The sequence below is a fragment of the Mchenga conophoros genome, linkage group LG19, assembly GCF_057382185.1.
Source record: "Mchenga conophoros isolate Kocher_MC1m ecotype Shallow Benthic linkage group LG19, M_conophoros_male_GT1.1, whole genome shotgun sequence".
Taxonomy (NCBI): Eukaryota; Metazoa; Chordata; class Actinopteri; order Cichliformes; family Cichlidae; genus Mchenga; species Mchenga conophoros.
In genome coordinates, this window is record NC_140544.1 from 22983670 (window position 1) to 23005415 (window position 21746).

Genomic DNA, 21746 nt, shown 5'->3' on the forward strand with positions numbered 1-21746 from the left:
AAAGCAACAGTGACTCAAATAACCCACTCCTTACAACAAAGTATACAGAAGATCAGGAAACTAAAGCTACAATTCGCAGCAACACTTGAGAATAGAAGATTAGAAAAATATCGCACGCCTGGTCTGTTGAGTCTTGATTTCTTGCAACATTTAGTAGGGTCAGAATGTGCCATAAAAACATGAAAGCTTGGATCCATCCAGCCTGATAGAAACCATTTAGGATGGTTGTAATGGCGTAATATGGTTCTTAGCACCAGAGTGACTTAGTATCAACTGAACATCATTTACTTTTTTAGTATATTGTGGCATGTCACGAATGCAGATCAAACTGGTTTCTTGAACATGACAAGTACCCAAATAGTCCCCAGATCTCAATGCAGGAACACATCTGAAAAGGGAGATTTGTATCATGGATGTGCAGCCAACAAATCCACAGCAACTACATGATGCTGACATGTGAAAATAGACCAAAATCTCTGAGGAATGATTCCAGCAAGCTGTTAAATCTATGTAAGAAGAGGGTGTGCCCCAATACTAGCAAGATGCACCTAATGAATTGGTCAGTGAGCGCAGCATGTGACCATGGAAGCCACACCTACATGCTGTTCAAAACTTCTGTTTGCGAAGGGCAGCCAGTGAGAGAAAACCAAACTGAAATTAAAGGTGGCCTTAAAAGGAGTAGAGCTAAACCAGCTTGTTTCAAACAGAGGATGAACCGATGTGCACCAACAGCTCAGTATAAGATAAATAAGGATTATTCTGAACAGCGAATCAAACAAATCTATTTTAGTAGAGTCCAGTATTGAAATTATAGAGGTACAATTAAAGGGTAGATCCCCTTTAACAGTCTATAACTTCATTTTCTAGAATGAAGTTGGATAATGTCCAATTAAGCCCATGTGGGAATAGCACAGCTAACTATCTTGAGAGCAGGCAGGTGAGTGGGTATCATGTGTCCTGCCTGCTAAAAGCTCTGCCCAAGTAAAGTCATTGTTGAAACCATCAGAGAGTGCAGGCTTGACTCAAAAATCTTCGGTGTGCTACATGTGATAAACGGCGACTCCGGACAATATCCCCAGTCTGATTCTCCCAACACTGTTGGGGGTTCATGTGTGAAAACAGCTTTGAAGGCATCATTCCCCGAGGATTTTTCTGTAACCGATCGGGAGATCAAAGTGTGCGAACTTTATGTTGTGGCTGGTTGGATTTAGTTGTTTGATGCCATAACTGCAGTGATGAAAAAGTAAAGCCACGGTCCAGAACTCCCCTCTGTGCACAGGACCCATAAATCACTGTTACGGCCCTGCACACAGACACATAAACACAATCGCACTCCCAGTTTCAGAGCCTCACTTGGAGGGAGAGAAGACATTCTGGGTTATCTCTATGAACGGGTGCCTTCCCCTGGCTCCCACTCCACTCGCCTTCCCCGCCAGATAAACATGTTGTTCCAAACACTGGTTCAACACACGGCGACGAGCAGAGATTAAGACCGACTTAAGTTTATCATAAATGAAGTGCAAAGTCGACAGTTGTGTGGCCCACTGCCTCTCAAAACTAAAAACCACCAGCTGGGGTATTTAGGAAGCGTTGGGAGCTGTGCAGTAGCAGCCACCAGGCATTCCAGTGTTGAGGTAGGCTCTAATCCTCTGCTCCTGGCTCGCTTCTGACTACGAAGGAAACAGCAGGGAGACACGTTCACAAATCAGAATTTATGGTGGCGTCAACACTGTTTCAGAGAGAGACAGTGATCCTCAGGCTTTGTAGTTTTTCTCCAAGTCTCAATCCAGCGAATAATTGGTATGTAGTCAATTTTTAAAAATGGAAAATTGGATTTAAAAAATCAATAATGCCAATCTCCAAGTGAAAATCAGACTTCAAAAATGCCATTTCGAGCATAATTACGTTTCTGTTCGCTTTCTATTAGTGGCAGCGTTCTCAGGGAGTTGCTAGGAACCCGAGGCAAGCGGTGTCTTCTTCCAGCAGGAAACTCAAAACCTTGTGGTTGCATGGGGACTTAAAATCCAGGTGCAAATCTGTTCAATGATACCAACTTCCCTTAAAATAGCTTTTCTGTGAAGATCACCCATATTCTCCTTCTTCTGTCTGTTCTTCATCTCTTGCACACAAAAACCTTAAAACTGACAAGACGCAGACCCTGCACGCACACACAAACTCTTCAAGACAAGGCCCTGTAAAGCCTGCGTGATGTTTTCAACGTCAACCGGGCCGGTCCCTGCCATCTTAGTGTCTCCATACCAGCTTAGCGCAACAGCAGAATGACACAGTAACAGACACATATCAGCTTACTATAATAACACCTAGCCACCACGCCGAGTAATCCGCCATTTTCCTTCACAGGCCTGTAAATAAGTATTGTCATTTTACACTAGAAGACTCAAAAATCTTCATCTTTTAACTGTTTGGCAGACTTGTAATTGAGCTCCAGGTCTTTGCAGAGATCACGTGGGTGGCGTCGCGTGCCAAGGAGCAGACACAAAGCAGAGGCAGCCAGAAATGTGTGCCCCCGTAATGGACAGATACATTATCTGAGTCTGTTTCGCACATCTACTCTAAGTTCCTCTTTCTTCTCACTGCCCTGCTGCCTACAGTAACTCTCCTCTTGCAAGCAAATGACAAGTCCTCCAGCAGCCTTAAGCCTGGAAACACCCGCTTGCTGATCTTTCTCGCCTTCTTTTCATCTTCCCCCATCTGCCCTTAAATCTCTCTGTCTTCTTTAGTCCATCTTTCCCTCCCTACCTTCTCATCATCCCCTTTCTTCCAGCATCCTCCTTACTCTCCCTTCACTGTCCCCCCCTTCTCTCTCTCTCTCTCCCCCTTGCACCCTCTCTCTATGTCTCTCGCACTCTTTGTAGGTATTTCCCTTGCTGATGTTGTCCATTGAGAGCCGGTGATTGTCTGTGGGTGAGAGCAGAGGAGAAGAGCGGAGCCGATTACTGCAATGCAGAGCAACCAAACAACATCACAGCGCTGCAGCAGACGCTGTGTTTGTATATGTGCTTGTATGTACAGTTTATGTGCATATATAAATGGACTTTGTTTACTCGTGCTTACTTGTATTTGTATGTAGAAAGTGTGCACACATTTGCAGCGCTGATATATTGATGTAAATGTTTATGAGTGTGTGTGTGGCGCGCGTGTGTTTGCGAGCGATGACCAGCTCAACCACAACTATTTGTCATGGCCAAACACCAAAGCTTGTGCAGCTATGCACCATGACTTTTAAATAGATCTCTTTTCAAACCATGCCTAACTGTGCATTTTTAATACTCCGCATGTTTATGCAGAGAAGAATATGTTTTCATGCTTTCGCACATACACACACTCTCACTCAGAAGGATCCGCCTATCGCAGCTCAGGCTAAATCTATTATGCAAAATGACAGTGTTTTAATCAGGCTAATTGTCCAGCTCCGCGCCACGTCTCTGCCATCTCTACTTAACCGATGCCACAGCCGCACTGTTTTTTTTTGTGTATTTTTTAAGGAATAAATGACACGGTGGTGGTGGAAGAGCGAGAGGCAATCTAAGCCACAGAGGCCCGCAGGCGTTTGAAGTCTAAAGACTCTTTCATCCTCGACTCTGGGAAATGAATGATTTTTTTCACACAGTGACAGGACAGCTCTGACAGGACCCAAACACATGAACCATGGCAAAGCTGTCAGATAGTCAAACACACATACACAGACACATACACATACACGAGCATACAGGGAAACGCAAGAGCCAAACACACACACGTCGACACGCTCACACCCACACAAACACACACTCTCTGAAACGGGTCCAGAGCAGAGAGGGCTGCAAAAATTAGACATGCTCATGGTCGAGGAAGTGAGAAGGAAGCATTAAAAGTGAGGGAAAGCGAGCGAACAGGACGGAGAGAATGATGCTATAATTAGTCGTTTGTTGCTCTAACTGGCATTTAGTTTTAACTGGGCTTCTTTGTCTGTAGACACAATGGGGCTGATGTGGCATGAGTGAACTACACAGCTTAGAGGATTAAGGCTGGACTGAGGCTGTGCCGCTGCACTCACCCTCCCCGTCATGCACATGCCAACAGACGAGCCGCACAAACGCCCGGCTTCACACACTTTCTTAAACACACACACACCTACAAACAAAGGCACACCCCTCTGAATGCACAAAGTCGCGACTGTGCGCACACGCACACACAAACGCACCCACAGGGGGATTATCTGTGCAACAGAGTTCTGAACACTGAGAGTGAGGAGGCGTCTGAAGAACTGCACTCATCACCGAAGGATGGAAAGAGCACAGCAGAAAGAAACAAAACACACACACACACACACTTGAATGTGAGCTACCTGTGTGTTGAGCAGCATATTGAACAGCACCTCTCCGTGTCCGTCCTGCGAGGCTGAGCTGACAGCCAGAGCAATGAGAAGGAAGGGGAAATAGAGGAGAGAAGAAAGAACAAAAGGAAAAGGTGAGGAGGAGAGCAGAGGAATAAAGAGCAGAGGAAAAGGGGAGAAAGGAGCAAATCAGATGGAAAGATGAAAGCAGAAGAGAGAGGGAAGATCATTATGAAAGAAACACTAGCAATTCACGACCTTGGCCACAGGGCCCCCAGTTATGTCCTTATTTCACCCAATGGACTTGTATTTATTTTATACCGTTAATGTGGTAGATTTCACACTATTAGCTTCTATCTCCACCCTTTAGTGTGTGAGGAACCCTGCAGGCAGCCAGCTTTGCTCAACTCTCATCTGATCTCCGCAACACGCTGCATGGACAAGCTTAGAGGCTTAGCATACCTCAAGCCGTCTCTTTCATACACTATTAAAGCAACAGGGAGAGTGAGTGTGCATTTATGGGGGTCAGGGCAAGTGTATGTATGTGTGAAGCGGTTACACAGTAGTTTTTTTTATGTAGCACCCTTTATTGTATTTCGTGGGTCGGCGGTAAGAAGGCTGAACCAGATGCAGAACCATCCTATACATTAATATAACATGATCCCTTACAGGAGAGCTTCAACACGCGAAAACTAAGAATAAATATATTCACAACTGCCTCTACTATTGGTAAGAGATGAAAGCATAAAAAGGTACCTCTGTAAAAGATAATAATCGATAGTTGATAGAAGTGTCTGTCTCTTTTGTTTTTTTTAGACAAAAAATGCCTTTTTTACATCCTGTTTTTTTTTTTTTTTTTTTTTTGTCCATTGATCTTTTTTTGCCATTCAATTTTCCTCTGAGAAATACTTAAAAATCAATACAATAACCTCTGTGCCTGTGTCCGATGAAAATGAAAATGTGCAGCAGAGGTCCTCCTGGCCCCATTAAGTCTGGCTGATTAAGAAATCCAAGATGCATCCATTGCCTTAATGTCCTTCTGTAATTTCCTTTGTTTTTGTCTTTCAGTCAAACAAACCAAAGAAAAAAAAAATCTGTATCTTTTTTTTTTTTCTCCATAAAACCAGAACCTTTTTATAATTTCACACAGCAAACGACTATTCCTGGATATGTCCATCATCGTAGCCCTGTAAAAAAAATTCAACCGGTTAAGCAAATTAAGTTAACTGGATGAGATGATGAAAATGAACAGAACTGCATACAAACAACTCCAATATTGACTGGGTATATTATTATTTTTGGCTCATCCAGGGGAATGCAATTACTCGGCGGGTTTTTGATTAGTCTCAGTCGTCCATCAGCGTCCCATCCATTGGTAGTCAAACCTCTTTGTTTAGATAAATAGATCTGTATTCATAGAAAAATAAGCATTGACCACACTGCTGGCTGTTCATTGCTAAGGCACTTGGCTGTTTTCAGTTACTTCTCTTCTTCTTGCTTTTCTCTGTCTGGTCTCCATCCTAACGTGTCCACCCAGCTCGCTCTAAACTTCGAGGCTGTCACAGTTCACGACTCTGTGTTTGATGATGCTTTGAAGAGCTGGTGTGTTTCACCTCCACGCAGGTCTTTTGAGAGCAATATTATGAGCATCAACGCCCACTACCACCACCACCATGCCGTCTCCCGCTAATTGTGGCGCCGAGTAGAAAAGCCGAGCCTCAGTACTTTAAAAAGAAAAAGAAAAGGATACTGTAGTAGCTGCAGCTGAAGTTTTGCCTCCAGGCAGAGATCTGTGATCAGCTACTCCTTGCCAAAAAACCAACCTATATGCCAGTAGTGGGGAAAATACAAAAAGTGACCTCAGCTCGTTATCCAGGAATAAACATAGCGTGTAGTGTAGTCCCGCTCCCCCACAGGCTCCTCTCAAAGCCAACCTCTGTACAGAAGTCATTGTTACTGAATGATTCACCACCAGAGAGAGAGATGATGAAGAGACAAGAGAAGATGGGTAGCAGGAAGAGGAGGATGAGGAGGGGGAGAAAGAGGAGGCCCATTAAAACTGGTAAGAGCGGTCTAACACCTCCATGTAGTCTGGTGTGGTCCTCAGTCTGGCTCTCTGCTCTCCAGCTCCCTGTTCGCTCTGACTGCTACCACCTGGAGTGGAGCTCGTGGTGGTGGTGACCACGAGCGTTTGGTCGGGTCTCGTGTCCTGTTTGGAGTCTTGGGGGTGAGGGTAGCGGGGCGGGGGCCTCACATACCTATCTGGCAAATCTCTGAACTCAGGAGTTGGGAGTCTGAAGAGACAGTCCACCAGCTCCACTTTAGGAGTGGGGCCCTGGCTGTCGATTACTGTGGGGCACAGGATGCCGTTCCCGTGGAGGCCAGCGAGTGGTCCCATGGCTCCTGTAACAGTGTTGATGGGTGACGAGGACACCTCCAGAGCCCACTCCCTCTCCTTCTCTGCTGCAGAGCAGTAACCCTCCTCGCACTCTTTCGAAGCTGCAAACGTCTGTTGCTGCTGCGGCCGCTGTTTCACCGCTGCGTCCTGCTCATCTTTGTAGATGGGGTTGCTACACATGTGCGATGCCGCCGCAGGGTTAGGGCCTTTGGCGGCGGCCTCTGGGGGCAGAATGGTGTCGTAGACGTGGTTGTGCTCAGGCGGAGGTAGAGGCGGCGTCTCCGGGAGGCCGTGGTGATGATGATGGTGGTGCGTCTGCTCGGTGAAGATCCCGCACTCCATCTGGATGCCGGCCAAATCCACCTCTCCCTGGCGGCGGAACGGCAGCTTGTCTCTCCTCCTCAGGGCGTAGGCGATTAGTGCTGCAGCCGCAAAGAAAGCAGAGACAAACAACACAAGCAGGCTGAGCACTAAGACCGACAGAGGGATTGAATTCTTCTCCGGAAGGGGATCGACGCCTGAGCCGGGGTAGTCAACCGACACGCCTCTGTCTGCAGCCGTGGAGGTGGCCGTCTGCTCCTCCTGGTCCTGGTCCTCTTGAGGCTCCAGCTCAGGGCATAGCAGCTCCATGGAGAGGGATCGCAGGTCTACACCTTTGGTCTTATCCGGGGAATGGCACACTACCTCTCCCATCACAACCACAGCGCTGAGCCCCTCCAGCCAACGCTTCAGTGGAGCAGCTTCACAGTTGCACTCCCATGGGTTCTGCTGCAGGTCCACCTGGAGAAATACATTAAAAATACAGTGTGTTGTCATTGTGTAGTTATAGTGTAATTACTGGTCTGCCGTGCAGTAGATAATTTCCCTGACTTTGTGCTGAAGAATGGGCCGATGGCTCCGACTCCTATTTAGATGACAACCAGAAAAATGATATCTCTAACCCTTTCCAAGTAATAAGGTTTGGAAAATGAGTTTTTCAGAATTGATATAATGGCTCTCCACACTGACCAGTAGCTCCAAATTATTTTTAAAATATGCATGTGATGAATGCACAGATTATGTAAATACTCTCATTATAGGGTCATCAAAACACTAAAGTGCTTGCATTTACCAGATGATGGTGCCCAGGCTGGATATATCCTCAATCAACTCTTCCCAGCAGCGAGGGCTCTCATAGAAAAAAGTTTTGAATAGACACCGCTCAGAGTTTCTATATTAGTGCTTGTTCATAAAACTCACCGGCAGCTTTTCTGTGACGAGCGTGCAAGAGTATCACAGCACTTTGTTTTTAACAGGATGTGATGCAACTCTCCCCTGTGCTATAATCCAATAGGTATGCGTGCAAATCCATTTTCTCATTGCCAGCTATTGATTGTGTGCCTTAAAACAAACTCAAATATTCACTTTGCCGCGCTCTGAAAAGCTTAAAGCAGATTATGCACGAAGGGAATCACTTACATCACGTTGTATTGTCTACAGAACTCATCTGTTCCATATCTTTAGCAATGACATTGGCAATGAAAGCTGATATTCTCTCTGTCACACTTCCAAGGAGCTCGCACAAATGTTGTCATGCTAATTCGGTTAGGCTATCTCCCTGGCTTGCAGGAATAGATGGATGCGTTCCGAGATGATTCAGCATTGCTGTTGTGGGAGCCATGATACAGCTACCTCCTCATGCCTCACACTGAACAACCGGATGCTCCTTCACTTTATTGAAGTTAGCCCACTGTGGGCTTTTTGTGTGGCTTTCCACTGAAAAGCATCCACCGCATTACTGTGACGCATCTAGCCTCTAACGCAGCGCGAATGAGCAAAGTGACATTTTAAAGAAACACTGCATGACCAAAGTGTCAGTTTGTTTTTGCTGTTTCATAACTTTCATAATGACAGTCTTACATCTGGTGGAAATTCTTGAAGCATTTTATTGTTTTCTTTCACGCAAATCCCAAAGGCTTTATCCCCTTCTCTTTTCAAAGCATCTGTCCAACACATCCAACACTGTTTACAATTTATACGCCTGGTCACCTAGTGTGCGATTTGCTGTCAACTTGTCAATCACAGCTTGTGTTGTGACAGGAAATTATAGACCCTCAGTTAGCCCGGCAGGTGCGGGGAAAATATGAGCGCATGATACCATTATGCACGTTCTGTGAACACAAAGGCTTGGAGTAAGTCACGTACACTAAATTGACAATAAAAAGTGGCACACTAACCAAACCAGCATTCATTGCTTTAATCCAGCCTGCGATGATATATTGGAAACCCTCTTTTGTCAGAAAATATATTCAGCCTGACTTAAATAAAAGACTGAAATGGCCCTGCTTTAACCGCAGAAGAGCATATTTGCTCTTGTGGGTTTTTATCATTATGACAGAGAGCAAAGATCAGGCAATAATCATCCAAACTTTATTTGAGAGCTACAAAAGAATTCACATCAGGGGAGAAATTCAGAACGTTCTTAGTGAGCTGTGTGCCTTCTAATTGATCACTTTGCCCAAACATCCTGTCAGTCATTAGAATTGCTCCAGTTAGTTCACAGAAATAGAGTCAATACAAGCAGGTTTTGGAAGTTCTGGCGCAGGGATTCTGCTGTAGTCTCTGGTGACGAGACGCCCCTGAGCTTCAGCTTGCCAAGCCTTCTCCATACTGATGAATGGGTTTCATTGTCTTTTGAATAACACACACACAGAGCGGACACGAAAAGACTGAAGAAGAACCTGCAGCATATGCAAAATTGTGTTTATTTTGAAAAACGTGTACATTTAAAATCTGTCTTTACGGCTACAGTGGTAGAGTGTGAGATGCTATGCACAGAAAGCCAAAGAATTATGTCAAAGCACTAACGTATCGATGCTCTCCACTTACACTTCTATATTTCATCAGATTGTGGTATTGAGTGCACTCACACAGATTTTGATTTTATTCTATTTTTTGAAGTGTTGTAATTTATTTTTCATGGTGTGCTCGTGCTCCCTTCATAGACTTCTACCTCAGATAGCGATTTCCTATATTTTCCCGAGCGACTTCAACAACCCCTCAAGAAGGGGCATGAACTTTCTCTATCCAGCTGTTTGTGTTTCATGTAGCTGGAGAGAGAGCGGTAGTAATAGCACAGAGCAAAGAGCAAGAGTTTCTGGTCCACTGAGGCTGGTGTCGGTGAAGAAATTGGCATCTCTGCCTCCGTGTGATTGCTGAACATCAGCGCAACATGGCGAGCCTGGAAAGAAGCCCTTGATCTTTTATCCGGAGGGAAAATAAACACTGTCTTTTAATATCAGCTGTATGAGATATCTTGATTTTGAAATGTGCCGCAAACTGTTATTATGGGGACATGAGGGTCTGAGGAAAAAATAAAATAAAATGAGAAAGAGCACCCAGCGATGGAAGCGGTTCTATCAGCTCTTCCAAACAGACTGTAGACCCTAGAAGAAGAATTTGCTTGTCACAGCTGCTAAAGATAGTTATGGCCATTTATTATATCTCCATATGTGAACACATTATGGACAAAAATCCCAGTTTCAAGTGCACAGTCACAGCTTCTGTGTTTAAAAAGAATTATAATGGAATTCAGTTTGTTTCTTTTGAAAACTCTTTGACAAAGAACTTAACTTTTTACTACATTAAATCATTTTAATAGCTCTTTGGTAACACTGCCTATGTGTTTAGCTACCTACACATAATTTAATTTGAGTGGCTATTAACACGACATTACTCTTATCAATCCCACCTTTGTTCTATAAGAAATTTCACCTCACAGCGCACCTGCATGAGTTGGCATTTAATGCTAAATCAGAGTACTTAGCCAGTCAATGTGACCAAAGACGTCTTTTGTGCTGAAACAGAAAACACATCTTTTCAGAGCACCGTTTAAAATGATTACAGATGCTTTCACTTTTATTTAAAAAAAGAAAAAAAAATGCCTTTCATGTGCAATTTCAGTTGAAATGCTGGCTTGTATTGCAAGAAAATATAACTTGTTTTCACCTTCATAAACATTCTGACTGCTTGTTATTGTGTTGAGAAGATTCCATATTTACATCTGCAGAAGAAAAAACCCTCTAAATATGAAGCTACAGCTAGAAGAGGCCTGGAAGCAGCTAGCATAGCTCTGTCCAGATAAGCAAATCCACCTACCACCACCTCTAAATCTCTCTAACACTTCACATCTTGTTTCTGTAATCCACACAGAACCAAAGTGTAAAAGCAACAAATGGCCATTTTACAGCTGTTATCGCCGGACAGAGACAGACTTGCTGTTTGTGTTTATATAAGTGAAACATGGCCATGGGCAAGTTTCTTCATTACGGCTGGCAATGGCAGGGAAGCGCTGCTCTGCTGCACAATACGTCCTTTGCATTTACTGAGAAAGACATATGTGTTTCTGAACTGTACATATATTATTTCTGGCATCCTCTCAGATACTGAGTCACCTAACTCGAGTTTCTTTTAAGGTTCATCTGCTGTTGAGCTGCTATTCGTTTTCTAGTTAAGAAATCATAAACACCAGAGTGATTTGAATTTTTCTCCCTGGTGTCACGCTAATATTGTTTTTTTGTTTTTTTTAATTACACTGACATCAGCAGGGTATTTTCATATCAGTGTATATAAGTGGGTGTAACTGTATAATCCTGCTCTTGATGGTGACAATGACTCTAAGCTATACATGCTGCTGTTTTATGATTAACAAAATGGACTGCTTTTTACTGCAGCTGCGAGCTAAACCCCGTTTCCATCTGCGTTACCCTTTGATTTTTTTTTTTTTCTGTGCAAACTCTGGCTCCAAAAGCACACGCCAGCGCCCAGAAATCCCTCATCCCGAGCTTCAAACAGGCCAGCAGTAAGTCAACAGGTGATATCATTGTCACATTATTTTACGTGGTCTATGGGCAGCCTTAATGTGGCTTTGTCAGAGTAATAACAACCCTGGTAAATGAATGGATTCAATTACTGTGGCACAGATTTGAGGGACTACAATGGTCGTACCACTGAGCTTTATGAATACAGCCCACTGTGAGCTTCCATTTGGTCAATGCTTTAATGCTCTTGGACATCAGAGGTGTATAACAGTGCAAAAGAAAAACCCATAATACACTTTTACATGGCTCCTCCAGCTCCGTGAACTACTGTCGTCCCTTCCTCGAGCAAAGATTTAGAAACAGCCTCTGAACTGCCAGTCTCACCCACACTACCTAGGATCAGGAATTTTGCATGGAGCAAAGAAAAATGGAAATTCACAATGACATTCGGGCTAATCTACACCCACCTTACCTCATTCTACTCGGGCTGTCTAAGAAAAGCCTGGTACACTAAATTTGCTGAAGTGAGAGGAAGCAGGATAATAAAAAAAAAAAATGTAACACCTCGCTTTCTGTCCTTATTGGTGCGCTGTGTATAGCAACCAGTCACATAAAGCTGCAGTCAAATGTGCGAGGTAAGCTCTCACAAAAAGCTGGATTTACCACATAACAGCAGTTTATACAGTCTATTTACTGAAAGGTACTTTAATTACAAGCATTCACAAAAACTTGAGAGGTTCAGCTTTCTCCAGTTTAGCTCCTGATTTATTAAGACCACTTATGCAAATCAAGTCAATTGCAATTTTCCAATTAGAATACCTGAGGCGCAACCATAGTCCCACAAGCCACAGCAGAGCCTGCAAAACAACAGACGCTACAGATGACAGAGAAAACTGCAGCTGTGCCAGAGGCCAGGAGACCAGGGGCTGCCAGAAGTTTTTAAACGTGGCCATGGCTTGATCCAAGATTTCAGGTTGTTTTGTTTATTTCATCAAGCTGTGATAATATAATGTGTCTTGGCAATCTATTAGTTCTTTTAATCTCATCGGCTGACATTTGAAATAAATACGCTCTGTATAATTATGCACATTTTTGTGTAGCAAATCAACAGGGGTGATCCAATTCAATAATCTCTATTTTTCCACCCGGCAACTGTCAGTCAGCAAAATACATGTTATTTGGCCTAAATTAGCTGAAAGCCTCATGCCAGGTATCTGACTCATTTGCACACACAGAGGTTAGCAGACCAGAATTGTGTTCTCAAGCATCCACCTGCATCCACACCGCCACAGCCATTCAGTAAATACGGTTAGTAATGTAGTAATTTACACTAACCTGTACCAGTCCGGTGAGGTGTTCAAGCACGCCCTCCATCGGAAGCTGTAGCAGGTGATTGTTTCGAAGGTTTAGGCGGGCTAGATTGACTCTGGAGAATACACCAAGAGGGAGACTCCGCAGCAGGTTGGCATTAAGGAACAATAACTGGAGGGATGGCATGGAGTCGAAAGTGCCGGGATCGACTTCACGGATCTCATTGTACTCAAAATAAAGGTACCTATAGACAGGAGAGAAGATGGCAGTGTCACAGACTTTACAAGCAAAGAGACTATCGGTATGTTGTATCTAAGCTGTATCTCGTCATTTCGTGATGCACTAAGGTCATTTTCCTTTCTGCATAAATTAGTCATTCCTTTTGATGCCTTTTCATACATTTAACTTCCAAGTATGTCCCGCTTCCGTGCATGGCAAACACATCAATGAATATTCATGTCACAAAGTCACACCAGAAATTGGATTTCATCTTCTCATCCCCTGTTCGCAGCCATAAACTGATCACTATCAAATAAAATTGTGTAATTTTGCACTGATGACTACTAACACTGGCCTTTGCGTATCAGATTATCTTGTTAGATCAAATTAAAAGGACTCTTTTTTTTTTAAATAACAGAAATATGTGCAGAGTACAGCTGGAGAATTCTCTGTGCATGCTAGTCATCCAGTAGTGCAATTGCTAGAATAAGTGATGGATCTGGTTTAAATGACTTGTACAGCTCCCTCACCATTAAGTCGCTAACAAAGGCTAACAAGAGGTTAAGAGGTAGACATTTTGAAAAGTCCAGAGAGGATTTTTATTATTGATTAATAGTCAAATAAATGGCTATGGAGATTTTTTTTCCTGAACCCTGTCTTTAAATATAAAATAGTGGAGCTGAAAGCCAAAAGGCTAAAAGAGGTCTTTGCAGTCTGCTCTGCTGTCTTCCTCACTGTTTAATGACTGACTTTGGATATAGGTTATTAACCAAGGAACTGTCTTATTCTGATGATGACATAAATATGCATCACTCTGACAGTGTGCTTTTATTTTAAGCTTTTCTTATTCTTCAAAAAAGAATCCTGGCAAAAAATCCAAATGTCTCACCGCCTTATCGACACCTGTGTATGCAAATACAACAAAAACCCATTAATTTTCACGTTGTCACTCACACCCAAACTGAAGCATGGCATCAGGCAGCGTGACTAACAAATGACACTTCTGGAAGAGACTGGGCACCTTCCATTTCAATCAAACTCCGGCATAATGGTAATCAAAATGTTCTGCTCTGTGCCGTTCCAGTATTACAGTGAAATTAATTTCCACATACTTATAAACAAATCTCTAAATACCTAAGCTGATGAGGTTTTAATTAATATGTATGTCTGAAGTGAATAGAAGTAAATGGTGTGACTGATCCAAAAGGTTCTTACCTTAGATTCTGCAATCCTAGAAACATGTGGGGGCTCAGCCTCTCCAGATTGTTTCCGTTCAGGTAGAGGCTCCTCAGGCTCGTCAGGCTGGAAAAAGCGCCCTCCTGAAGGTACGAGATGCGGTTGTTCCCCAGGTGAAGCATGTCGAGGCTGGAGAAGTTCCAGAAGTCTGTGCGGTAGATCCTCTGTATTAAATTTCCACTCAGGTAGAGCTTGCGGCCGTTGAGAGGCCGAGGTGTGAGCTGGGACACATTGAGGAAGCCATTCTCTTTGCAGTTGACGGTGAGACCCAGGTCAGTTATGTGCAGGTTGCAAGTGCAGCCCAGGGGACAGATGATGGGAATAGGGGGCCGTGTTTGGTAACCAGCCACCGGGGGATTCTGGTTGGGCATCAGACTGCGTGGCGTGGGGGATGTTCTGGAGGGTCGAGGCCTTTTAGTCGGCCTTGGGTGCCTCTCCCTGTCTTTACGCTCTGCAGAGGAAGAGGATGACGAAGTGGAGGAAGTATGTGTGTTCTGGCGGGAGCCGTGCACCATAGAGGAGGGCTTAGTTGGTCTGACTCGCCCAGGTTGGTGTTTAGAGTTAGGGGGCAAATGCTGGGGTTGTGATCCTGCTGATGGACCACTCCCCACTGCTTGCAGCTCTTTATCTGGCAGGTCGGCACACAGTTCTTTGCGGGGGATTTCCCTCAGGTCTTTACCGTGAAGGTGGAAGGGATACTCGCATGTAACATCCCCAACTACCGCCGTGTAGGGAATCTGACCCAGCCACTGCTGTAACTGCACTGCCTCGCAGCCGCAGTTCCAGGGATTCTCCTCCAGCTGTATCTCCATCAGGGAGCGGCCAACGTACTCCAGGGTCCCAGCATATGCCAGGCTCTTCAGACGGTTTCCCCGCAGGTCCAGATGAGTCAGAGACACGGATCTGGTACAGGAGGAGGAGGGATATAGTTTGCTAGTTCACATGAAAGGACACTGTTATAGTAAAATAAAATTCACACATTCCATCACAGAGGAGCCAGCATTTTATCTGATGATTAATCCATCTCTGATGATATGAAATAGTATGCCACAGGAACATTAATTCAGCAGTACAGCGTGACTAATTGTGTCAGACACTGATATTTCTACAGATCAGTCCTGGCATAATTTAAAAGCTCTGCAGTAAAATAATCAGAATCCAACCTGAACAGATGAGGAGGCAAGTTAGGGATGAGGTTGTCATTCAGGATGAGAACACGAAGCTTGTAGAGGAACCTCAGAGCACCGCTATCAATTCGTTTGATCACGTTGTAGTCGGCCTGCAGGTAAGAAAGAAAAGATGTGACGAATGAGTAATTGCTCGAATTGGAAAGTAAACTCAACTGAGAGCTCTCCGTTTGCAAAAATGCACAGAGATTTTGAGGAGATCCTTTCACACAGGCCACCTGCTAGCCATTGATTATTTCTGTCACAGCTATCTATAGTAATCCTGGACAAATTTGTCAATAATTAAGTCAATCGTGGATAATCAACACGGATTAACTCTTCGGGACTACCTGGAGGTATTCCAGAGCCTCTAAGCCGGCGAAGGTGTCATTTCTGAAAACCTCCAGCTTGTTCTCGTGGAGGTACAGACGTCTCAGTTTGGCGAGCCCATGGAATGCTCCCACTCGGATGTCCTGGAGAGCATTGTTGCCAAGGTTTATCGACACTGCGTTGCCAAGGTGCTGAAACCCGTTGCTATAGAGACGCCTTAGAGAGTTCCTCTGGAGGTTGAGTTTGAAAGGGCGGACCCATGACTGTGACACCTGAATGATTAATTAGAGGTCTGATTAGTTATCTTATTAATTACATAAATTTAGCAGTTAGAAACAGCCCTAAGCCACATTAGAGGCAGGATATTAGACTGGGAGATATATTAGATAATAAGATAAGTGACAGCGCAGTAAAGTGCAGCTCCACATGCGTGACCAGACAAATGATGAAGAAAGCCATACCTGGCTGGCATTCGTGAAGCCCCGCCCATCGCAGTGCACGTGTAGCACACCTTCTTTGACCTCGCACGTGCACGGCTCGAAGCACGGCTCGTCCACTTCTTCCTCGGAGTTGTCCACGAGAGGGGTGTGTGTGGAGGTGGGGGTAGGGGTGGGGGTGTGCGACGCCTGGGAGAGACGCGCACACCCCAGGGCCACCGCCAGAGTGACCCACTGCATCCTCCTGCTTCTCCCTCTCAGCTCAACAGCCTGCGGCTACAGCCCGGCATCAGGCCTTCACCGCACTGCACGGTGAGGCAAACGCACACACAATCGCACAAACGCATTGTTAACAGAGGGCAAACAGCCAGGGAGGCAGCAGCAAAAGTCAGTTCAGGATGAATCAGATGGATGATACATCAGAGGCATACTAAAGCAGTCAGAAAATAAATGTTAAATCACACAGAGTGTAGTGTCATGGGGACGGAACAGCATTATAGTGGAATGAAGCTGTACAGGAAGGCCACAGTATGATATGATAGCCGTCAACCATGTATGCATGTGCTTGTATTCATAACAGGAAAACAAGGCTTAGAGGGTTTACAAAACCAGGACAAATTGATTTCAACACAAAACAACAGGCTGAAGAATCTCTCAGCTGCTACAATGTCTCTTTTGAATTAAAAATTCAAATGTTGACATTGAAAATGCAAAACAAAGGCACGCACGTGGGCTAGTTCACCTGTGAATCACGTTTTATCCTTTTTCCGAGTGGCTTTCTGAGTGCTGGGGTAGGGGGTGGGCAAAGCTTGTGATGAATGTATTCATCTGTGTTTTCAAATGCCGGGTGAAGCCGAAATGTCACGCATGTGTTATTTTAATGTATGCAATATGAATATGGGTGAATGCAAATCAGACTCATAACGCTTCTGTCTAATGAACTGCTCCATTTAATAAGATGAATGGCAATCAAGAGAACAGAAGGATGAGGCACAAAATACCCCATATTATCAATCAGAAAAATACGTTGGGTTATCAACAGCCATCGAGTCCTGTCATAATCATTATTGTGATAATGACAGTGGAGTGAAAAGCTTTGCTGCAAAATCAAAACTCTTCAAAAAAATTTTCAAAAGGTGGGGGTGGTGTGAATCAGTGCGACGACAGGCAGGGACGTGAACTGACGGCGATAGCGATGATGGTCGTGACGATGATGAGAGCGGCGCGGTAATAACAAGAGAATGAGTTGCAGAACTCCTGGCACAACAACAAAGACAAGAAAAGCGAAAAACAGCTGAGATTGTGAGTGCTGCACGGGGATATTTCCTCTCGAGTCTTAATGAGATCTAAATTGGATAAAGCATCTCGATCTGCTCATACAGTGTTGAACACTGCCATGCGAAATGCAATAATGATCATGATGGTATGGTAGCTGTAATCATACAGCAATAATCTAGCATCAGCGAGTTAGACAAGGAGGCAGGAGTGAAAACATCACCGCCCGGGAGAGGAAGAGCAATCACGGAGATGATTATGACGGGGAAAAGATGAAGGGAGAGGTAGAAATGAGAAGAGGAGGAGGAGGAGGAGGAGGAAAAATGGGAACAAGGGGAAGGGAAGGAGTAAAGGAGAGGCAGACATATAAAGGAGGGGTAATGTGCAGAGAGTAGGTACAAAAGAAGAGGAAATGGGTGAGGTGGGAGAGAAGAGTGGGATTGCATAAGCAGCAAGAAGTCAGTCAAGGCTGCCACTCAGGATGAGAGCTCACAGTGAAACAGCTGAAATCTGATATTGATTACATCAAAGCCCTCCTCTTGCCCTGTACACAATGTACGCCCGCCTCACAGAGAAACTGTGCTGGAGCCAAGTTTCATGCGTGTGTGTTGCACACAATGTGAGAAAGGTCAAACCATATCCAAAAAGTAGGCTTTTATAGCCTGCCAAGTACAGAAACAGGTAGCTAGACACGTGTAGATGAGTGTGAGCTTTCATAACAAACCAGTGTAATGCTGCAATACTTGTTGGAAAACCTCACGATTTTAAAGGAAGAAAGCATAAGGAGAAGTGAAAAACAGTCATCAGTGTATGAAAGTGTTCAGAGCATCTGTGCTTCACAGGAGAAAACAGGCTTACATGCTCAACAGTTTTGGACAAATTGGAAAACAATACAAAATACTGCCCATTCAGAGTCCCACTGGGTCTTCAGTCTAGATATGTATTGTTTATTATTGGACCGTGGCCCCCCTGTATAGAGGAGATCAATACAGAGTCCAGATAGACCACTGGGATCCATCCTGTTAAGAGTCTGCTTTAGTGGATGGGCATCTCTACCTAATGAGAAGAAACACAGTCAAGCCTCTTTCTCCAATCAGCCGAGTGGACTAGTCAGCAGTCGGCATAGCTCTGCATCATTATGGTAACAAGAAACGAAAGGACTTAAGCACTGACTGGTGGCAGCCCAGAACTCTGCCTGTGCTTCTGCGTGCGTCTGTCTCTGTCCTTCTGTCTTCATGTCCATCTGAAAACCGTCCTGACACAGGTGTGGCTTCCCTCCCTGTCTTTCTTTAGTCTCTCTGAGTTTTTTTTTTTCTTCTCACTCTCCCCTCTCCTCCAGACCTGCACACTGACGCAAGCGAACCAGAGATGACAGTCACTGCTTATTCTTCACCATATTATTCATGTCACATAATTCCAGTCTCTATCTCTCTGTCCTCTCTGTCCGTCAGAATACACACTCACCAAGCTTCACACCGGCTTTTACATGGGCCCCTGCTCTCAGCACAGATCTGCACTATCAGGCAAGCAGCAGCATCACTGATCAAATGTATGGGGATATGAGCCTGGATAGCTCACAGCCTTTCAAGAAAATCAATTAGCCCCTAACATTACGCACACAAATTGTAATAGTTAGAATAATTAAGGCATGACCAATTAAACAGCCTAGTCATTAACAGAACCTATTAAGACATTTACCAGGCTATGTATGAAAATCCTTGGCAGAGCAACGCAATCCAATTGCATTCCTCATTGTCTGTCTCTCCTCACCAGCCTCTCTGATCCACACAGCGACGCTTAGCAGAGCAGGGATGCGGGTAATACTCACTCAGTCCGCCGCCAAAGAATTAGAGAACGACCGAGAAAACACTTTAGAGGCTGACTGTCGACATGTCGTTCACATTCAGCCGCACTCTTCTCCCTCTCTCTCTCGCTCCCTCTCTCCTCTCCTGTAGCGGCTGAGGCGGATGGGGAGGGAGGGGGGACCAGAGCGGGTGGGGGGGGGAGAGACGTGATAAGACTGCAATGAGGTGGAGGATAAAAACCGGGAGAGAGAGAGAGCTAGAGAGAGAGAGGAAAAGAGGGAAAAAAACGATTGGCTTTAGGATGCAGGTCCGCTTCTCCACAGTGCAGCCCGTGGGAGCTGCGGCACTGGTCTGCTGAACAGACGTGCAATGCGCGGAGTTGTAACCTGGGCGTAATAATGGAGAATCCTCTCCTCATCTCAAAGACAACTAGGTAATTCATAGAAGGGAGGGGAAAAGAGGGGGGCAGGCGCCGGAATTAATCATGCAATAAGGCGGCTGCCCTGCTAGTTTTTATATGAGGCCAAAGCGCGCAGGGTGGGTTCCTCCTCACCAGAGGAGCCAGTTCAGTTCCTCATCATAAACAGATTACAGGAGACACAACAGAGTCACAGACAATGGGCCCCATAAACTTTCTCCTCACGTTGCCCGGTTACGCATCCCGGTAAAAAAAAAAAAAAAAAAAAATACCCCGACTGTTCAGCTATACCGACAATAATTTATAATCTCATTAGTTTATTCATCTCTCCTCTCTTGCCCTTAAGCACCGACGGATTTCGTGAAACCGGTGTGTGTTACCATGGCGACTCGTGCCAGCTGGCTTTCGTCGTGCGCGCGCGCGCGCTCGAGGACGCACACACGCGCACACAAACACGGTACCGGTCGGGAAAACTGTGGTGACTTCTATGAGGGGGGCCGCAGCGGAGATTACAGCGAGACCCAGAAGTTTGTGCGCGGCCTACATCAAAACACCTGTCCTGCCAAACGGGGGTGGTGGGCGCAACAGATGCCGCCCAGATCGAGAGCAATGAAGCCCCCCTACCAACGCTGAATTGAGCTCCCCACATCAGCTAATCACAGCCTGCTAGGTGGCTGATGCTCCATCGATACTTTCTCTAAGTGGCGGCTATGGAGCCCCCGTGAAGCCCGGCGTCTCCAGCGGACCAAGGGGAGGGTCTCAATAAAACACCCCATGGTGCCATGGTTTTGAAAACACGCATTCAAAAGCGTTCAACTATCAGTCAGCCGCTTTCATGGCTATAGGAAAAGATTTAATAACAACATGTCTTCCACATTACTGAGCTGAAAGTTCAATTTTCAGTTCAATTTCACATTGATTTCAGCGTGCATTAAGGTGAATAACCTTGAGGAAATGGAGAGGTGCATTTCTCCCTTAGTGCTCTCTTTCCTCTCTCTCTCTCTTTCTCTCTCTCCTTACAGGAGTAAAGATTGGGGGGGGGGGGGGGGGGGTGTCTCTGGAGATTCCTATCAGAAACAGTAAGACGGTTCCAGTAATATCAGGGAGATGTAGATGATGGTTATAGATTTCAGGGCTCTCAGGTGCATTAGTCTGTATTACAGCTTCCCCACAAGGCTACTTAACGCTCACTCGCAATGGAAACAGGCTGGCTAATGCGGGGCATGTATGCACAGCCACATGAACACATGCATTCGTGGGGATTGCTTACTGAGGCATGCACACATTTAATTCGCCTACACCATGCAGGGATGCTTGTGTTTATAAATAAGCTTCAATCACGCATGGGGTTTTTGTCCTGAGATATTACTGTAATCTCTGTGACAGGGGTAATGTGATGCCAGACCTGGGGTTATTACTGTCCACCTCAGGGCAGAATGCTGCCCGTGATGGAGAATTTGGGAGAAAAACACTCTTTTCTCACAGAGGTGTTGTTGTTGAACCGTGGAGGCTCCCTAAATTAAGAAAACAAACGGAGAGGAACTGAGTGAAGATGGTTATCAGGCACCATCAGATACCTGTGTGTCTGTTCTCTGGGGGCAGGAGCCGCTCTGAGCACATAAAGTACTTTTTTAGAGTGTTGACGGGGCCTCTAAAGTAGGGGATCTATTTATACTGGCCTAGTGCTGTCTATGGAGCTGTCCAGTGTTGAAATGGATGGGGAGTCATGCTGTTTCATTTGAGCCACTTCTCCTTTCTTCCTCCTCCGCTTGCTCCTTCTCCAAAGGCTTTCCCTTCCTCTCATGTGAATTATTTTCTGTCAGAGCATACTTTTCCTTATTCCTTATTTAATACACATCTTTTCTTCCTTCCTTTCCTTCTCTCTCCCCTTCTTTCCTCGTTACTCTCTTACTTTGATTCTCCTGTGGGCTCTTGTCAATTCAGTCTGGTTTACTTGCTTTGATTTCTTCCTCCTTTGTTTTCCTCTCCCTGCTCACTCCATCTTTCTTTCCACCG

General features: G+C 45.0%; 1 protein-coding gene across 2 annotated transcripts; it reads right to left on the bottom strand.

Annotated features, from left to right (window-relative positions):
- Nucleotides 1–4902: 4902 nt before the first annotated feature.
- On the bottom strand, nucleotides 4903–19478 carry LOC146552287 (SLIT and NTRK-like protein 3). 2 transcript variants are annotated; one of them, XM_085257177.1, is made up of 7 exons: nucleotides 19336–19478; nucleotides 16257–16537; nucleotides 15816–16067; nucleotides 15463–15578; nucleotides 14279–15202; nucleotides 12869–13088; nucleotides 4903–7514 (listed from the first exon to the last, which is right to left on the bottom strand). In XM_085257177.1, the coding sequence occupies exons 2-7, from the start codon at nucleotides 16470–16472 to the stop codon at nucleotides 6390–6392; spliced, it is 2853 nt and encodes a 950-aa protein (XP_085113303.1). In that variant the 5' UTR covers nucleotides 16473–16537; nucleotides 19336–19478; the 3' UTR covers nucleotides 4903–6389. The 2 variants fall into 2 exon arrangements, with proteins under 2 accessions (XP_085113303.1, XP_085113302.1); XM_085257176.1 differs by having other exon boundaries at nucleotides 19206–19477.
- Nucleotides 19479–21746: the final 2268 nt, after the last annotated feature.

Coding starts and splice junctions, on each gene's coding strand:
- LOC146552287 (XM_085257177.1), bottom strand. CDS start 16,472: ATGCAGTGGGTCACTCTGGCGGTGGCCCTGGGGTGTGCGCGTCTCTCC. Junction 15,579..15,815: donor AGGCTCTGGAATACCTCCAG/GTAGTCCCGAAG, acceptor TCTTACCTGCAG/GCCGACTACAACGTGATCAA. Junction 15,203..15,462: donor TTGCCTCCTCATCTGTTCAG/GTTGGATTCTGA, acceptor CTCCTGTACCAG/ATCCGTGTCTCTGACTCATC.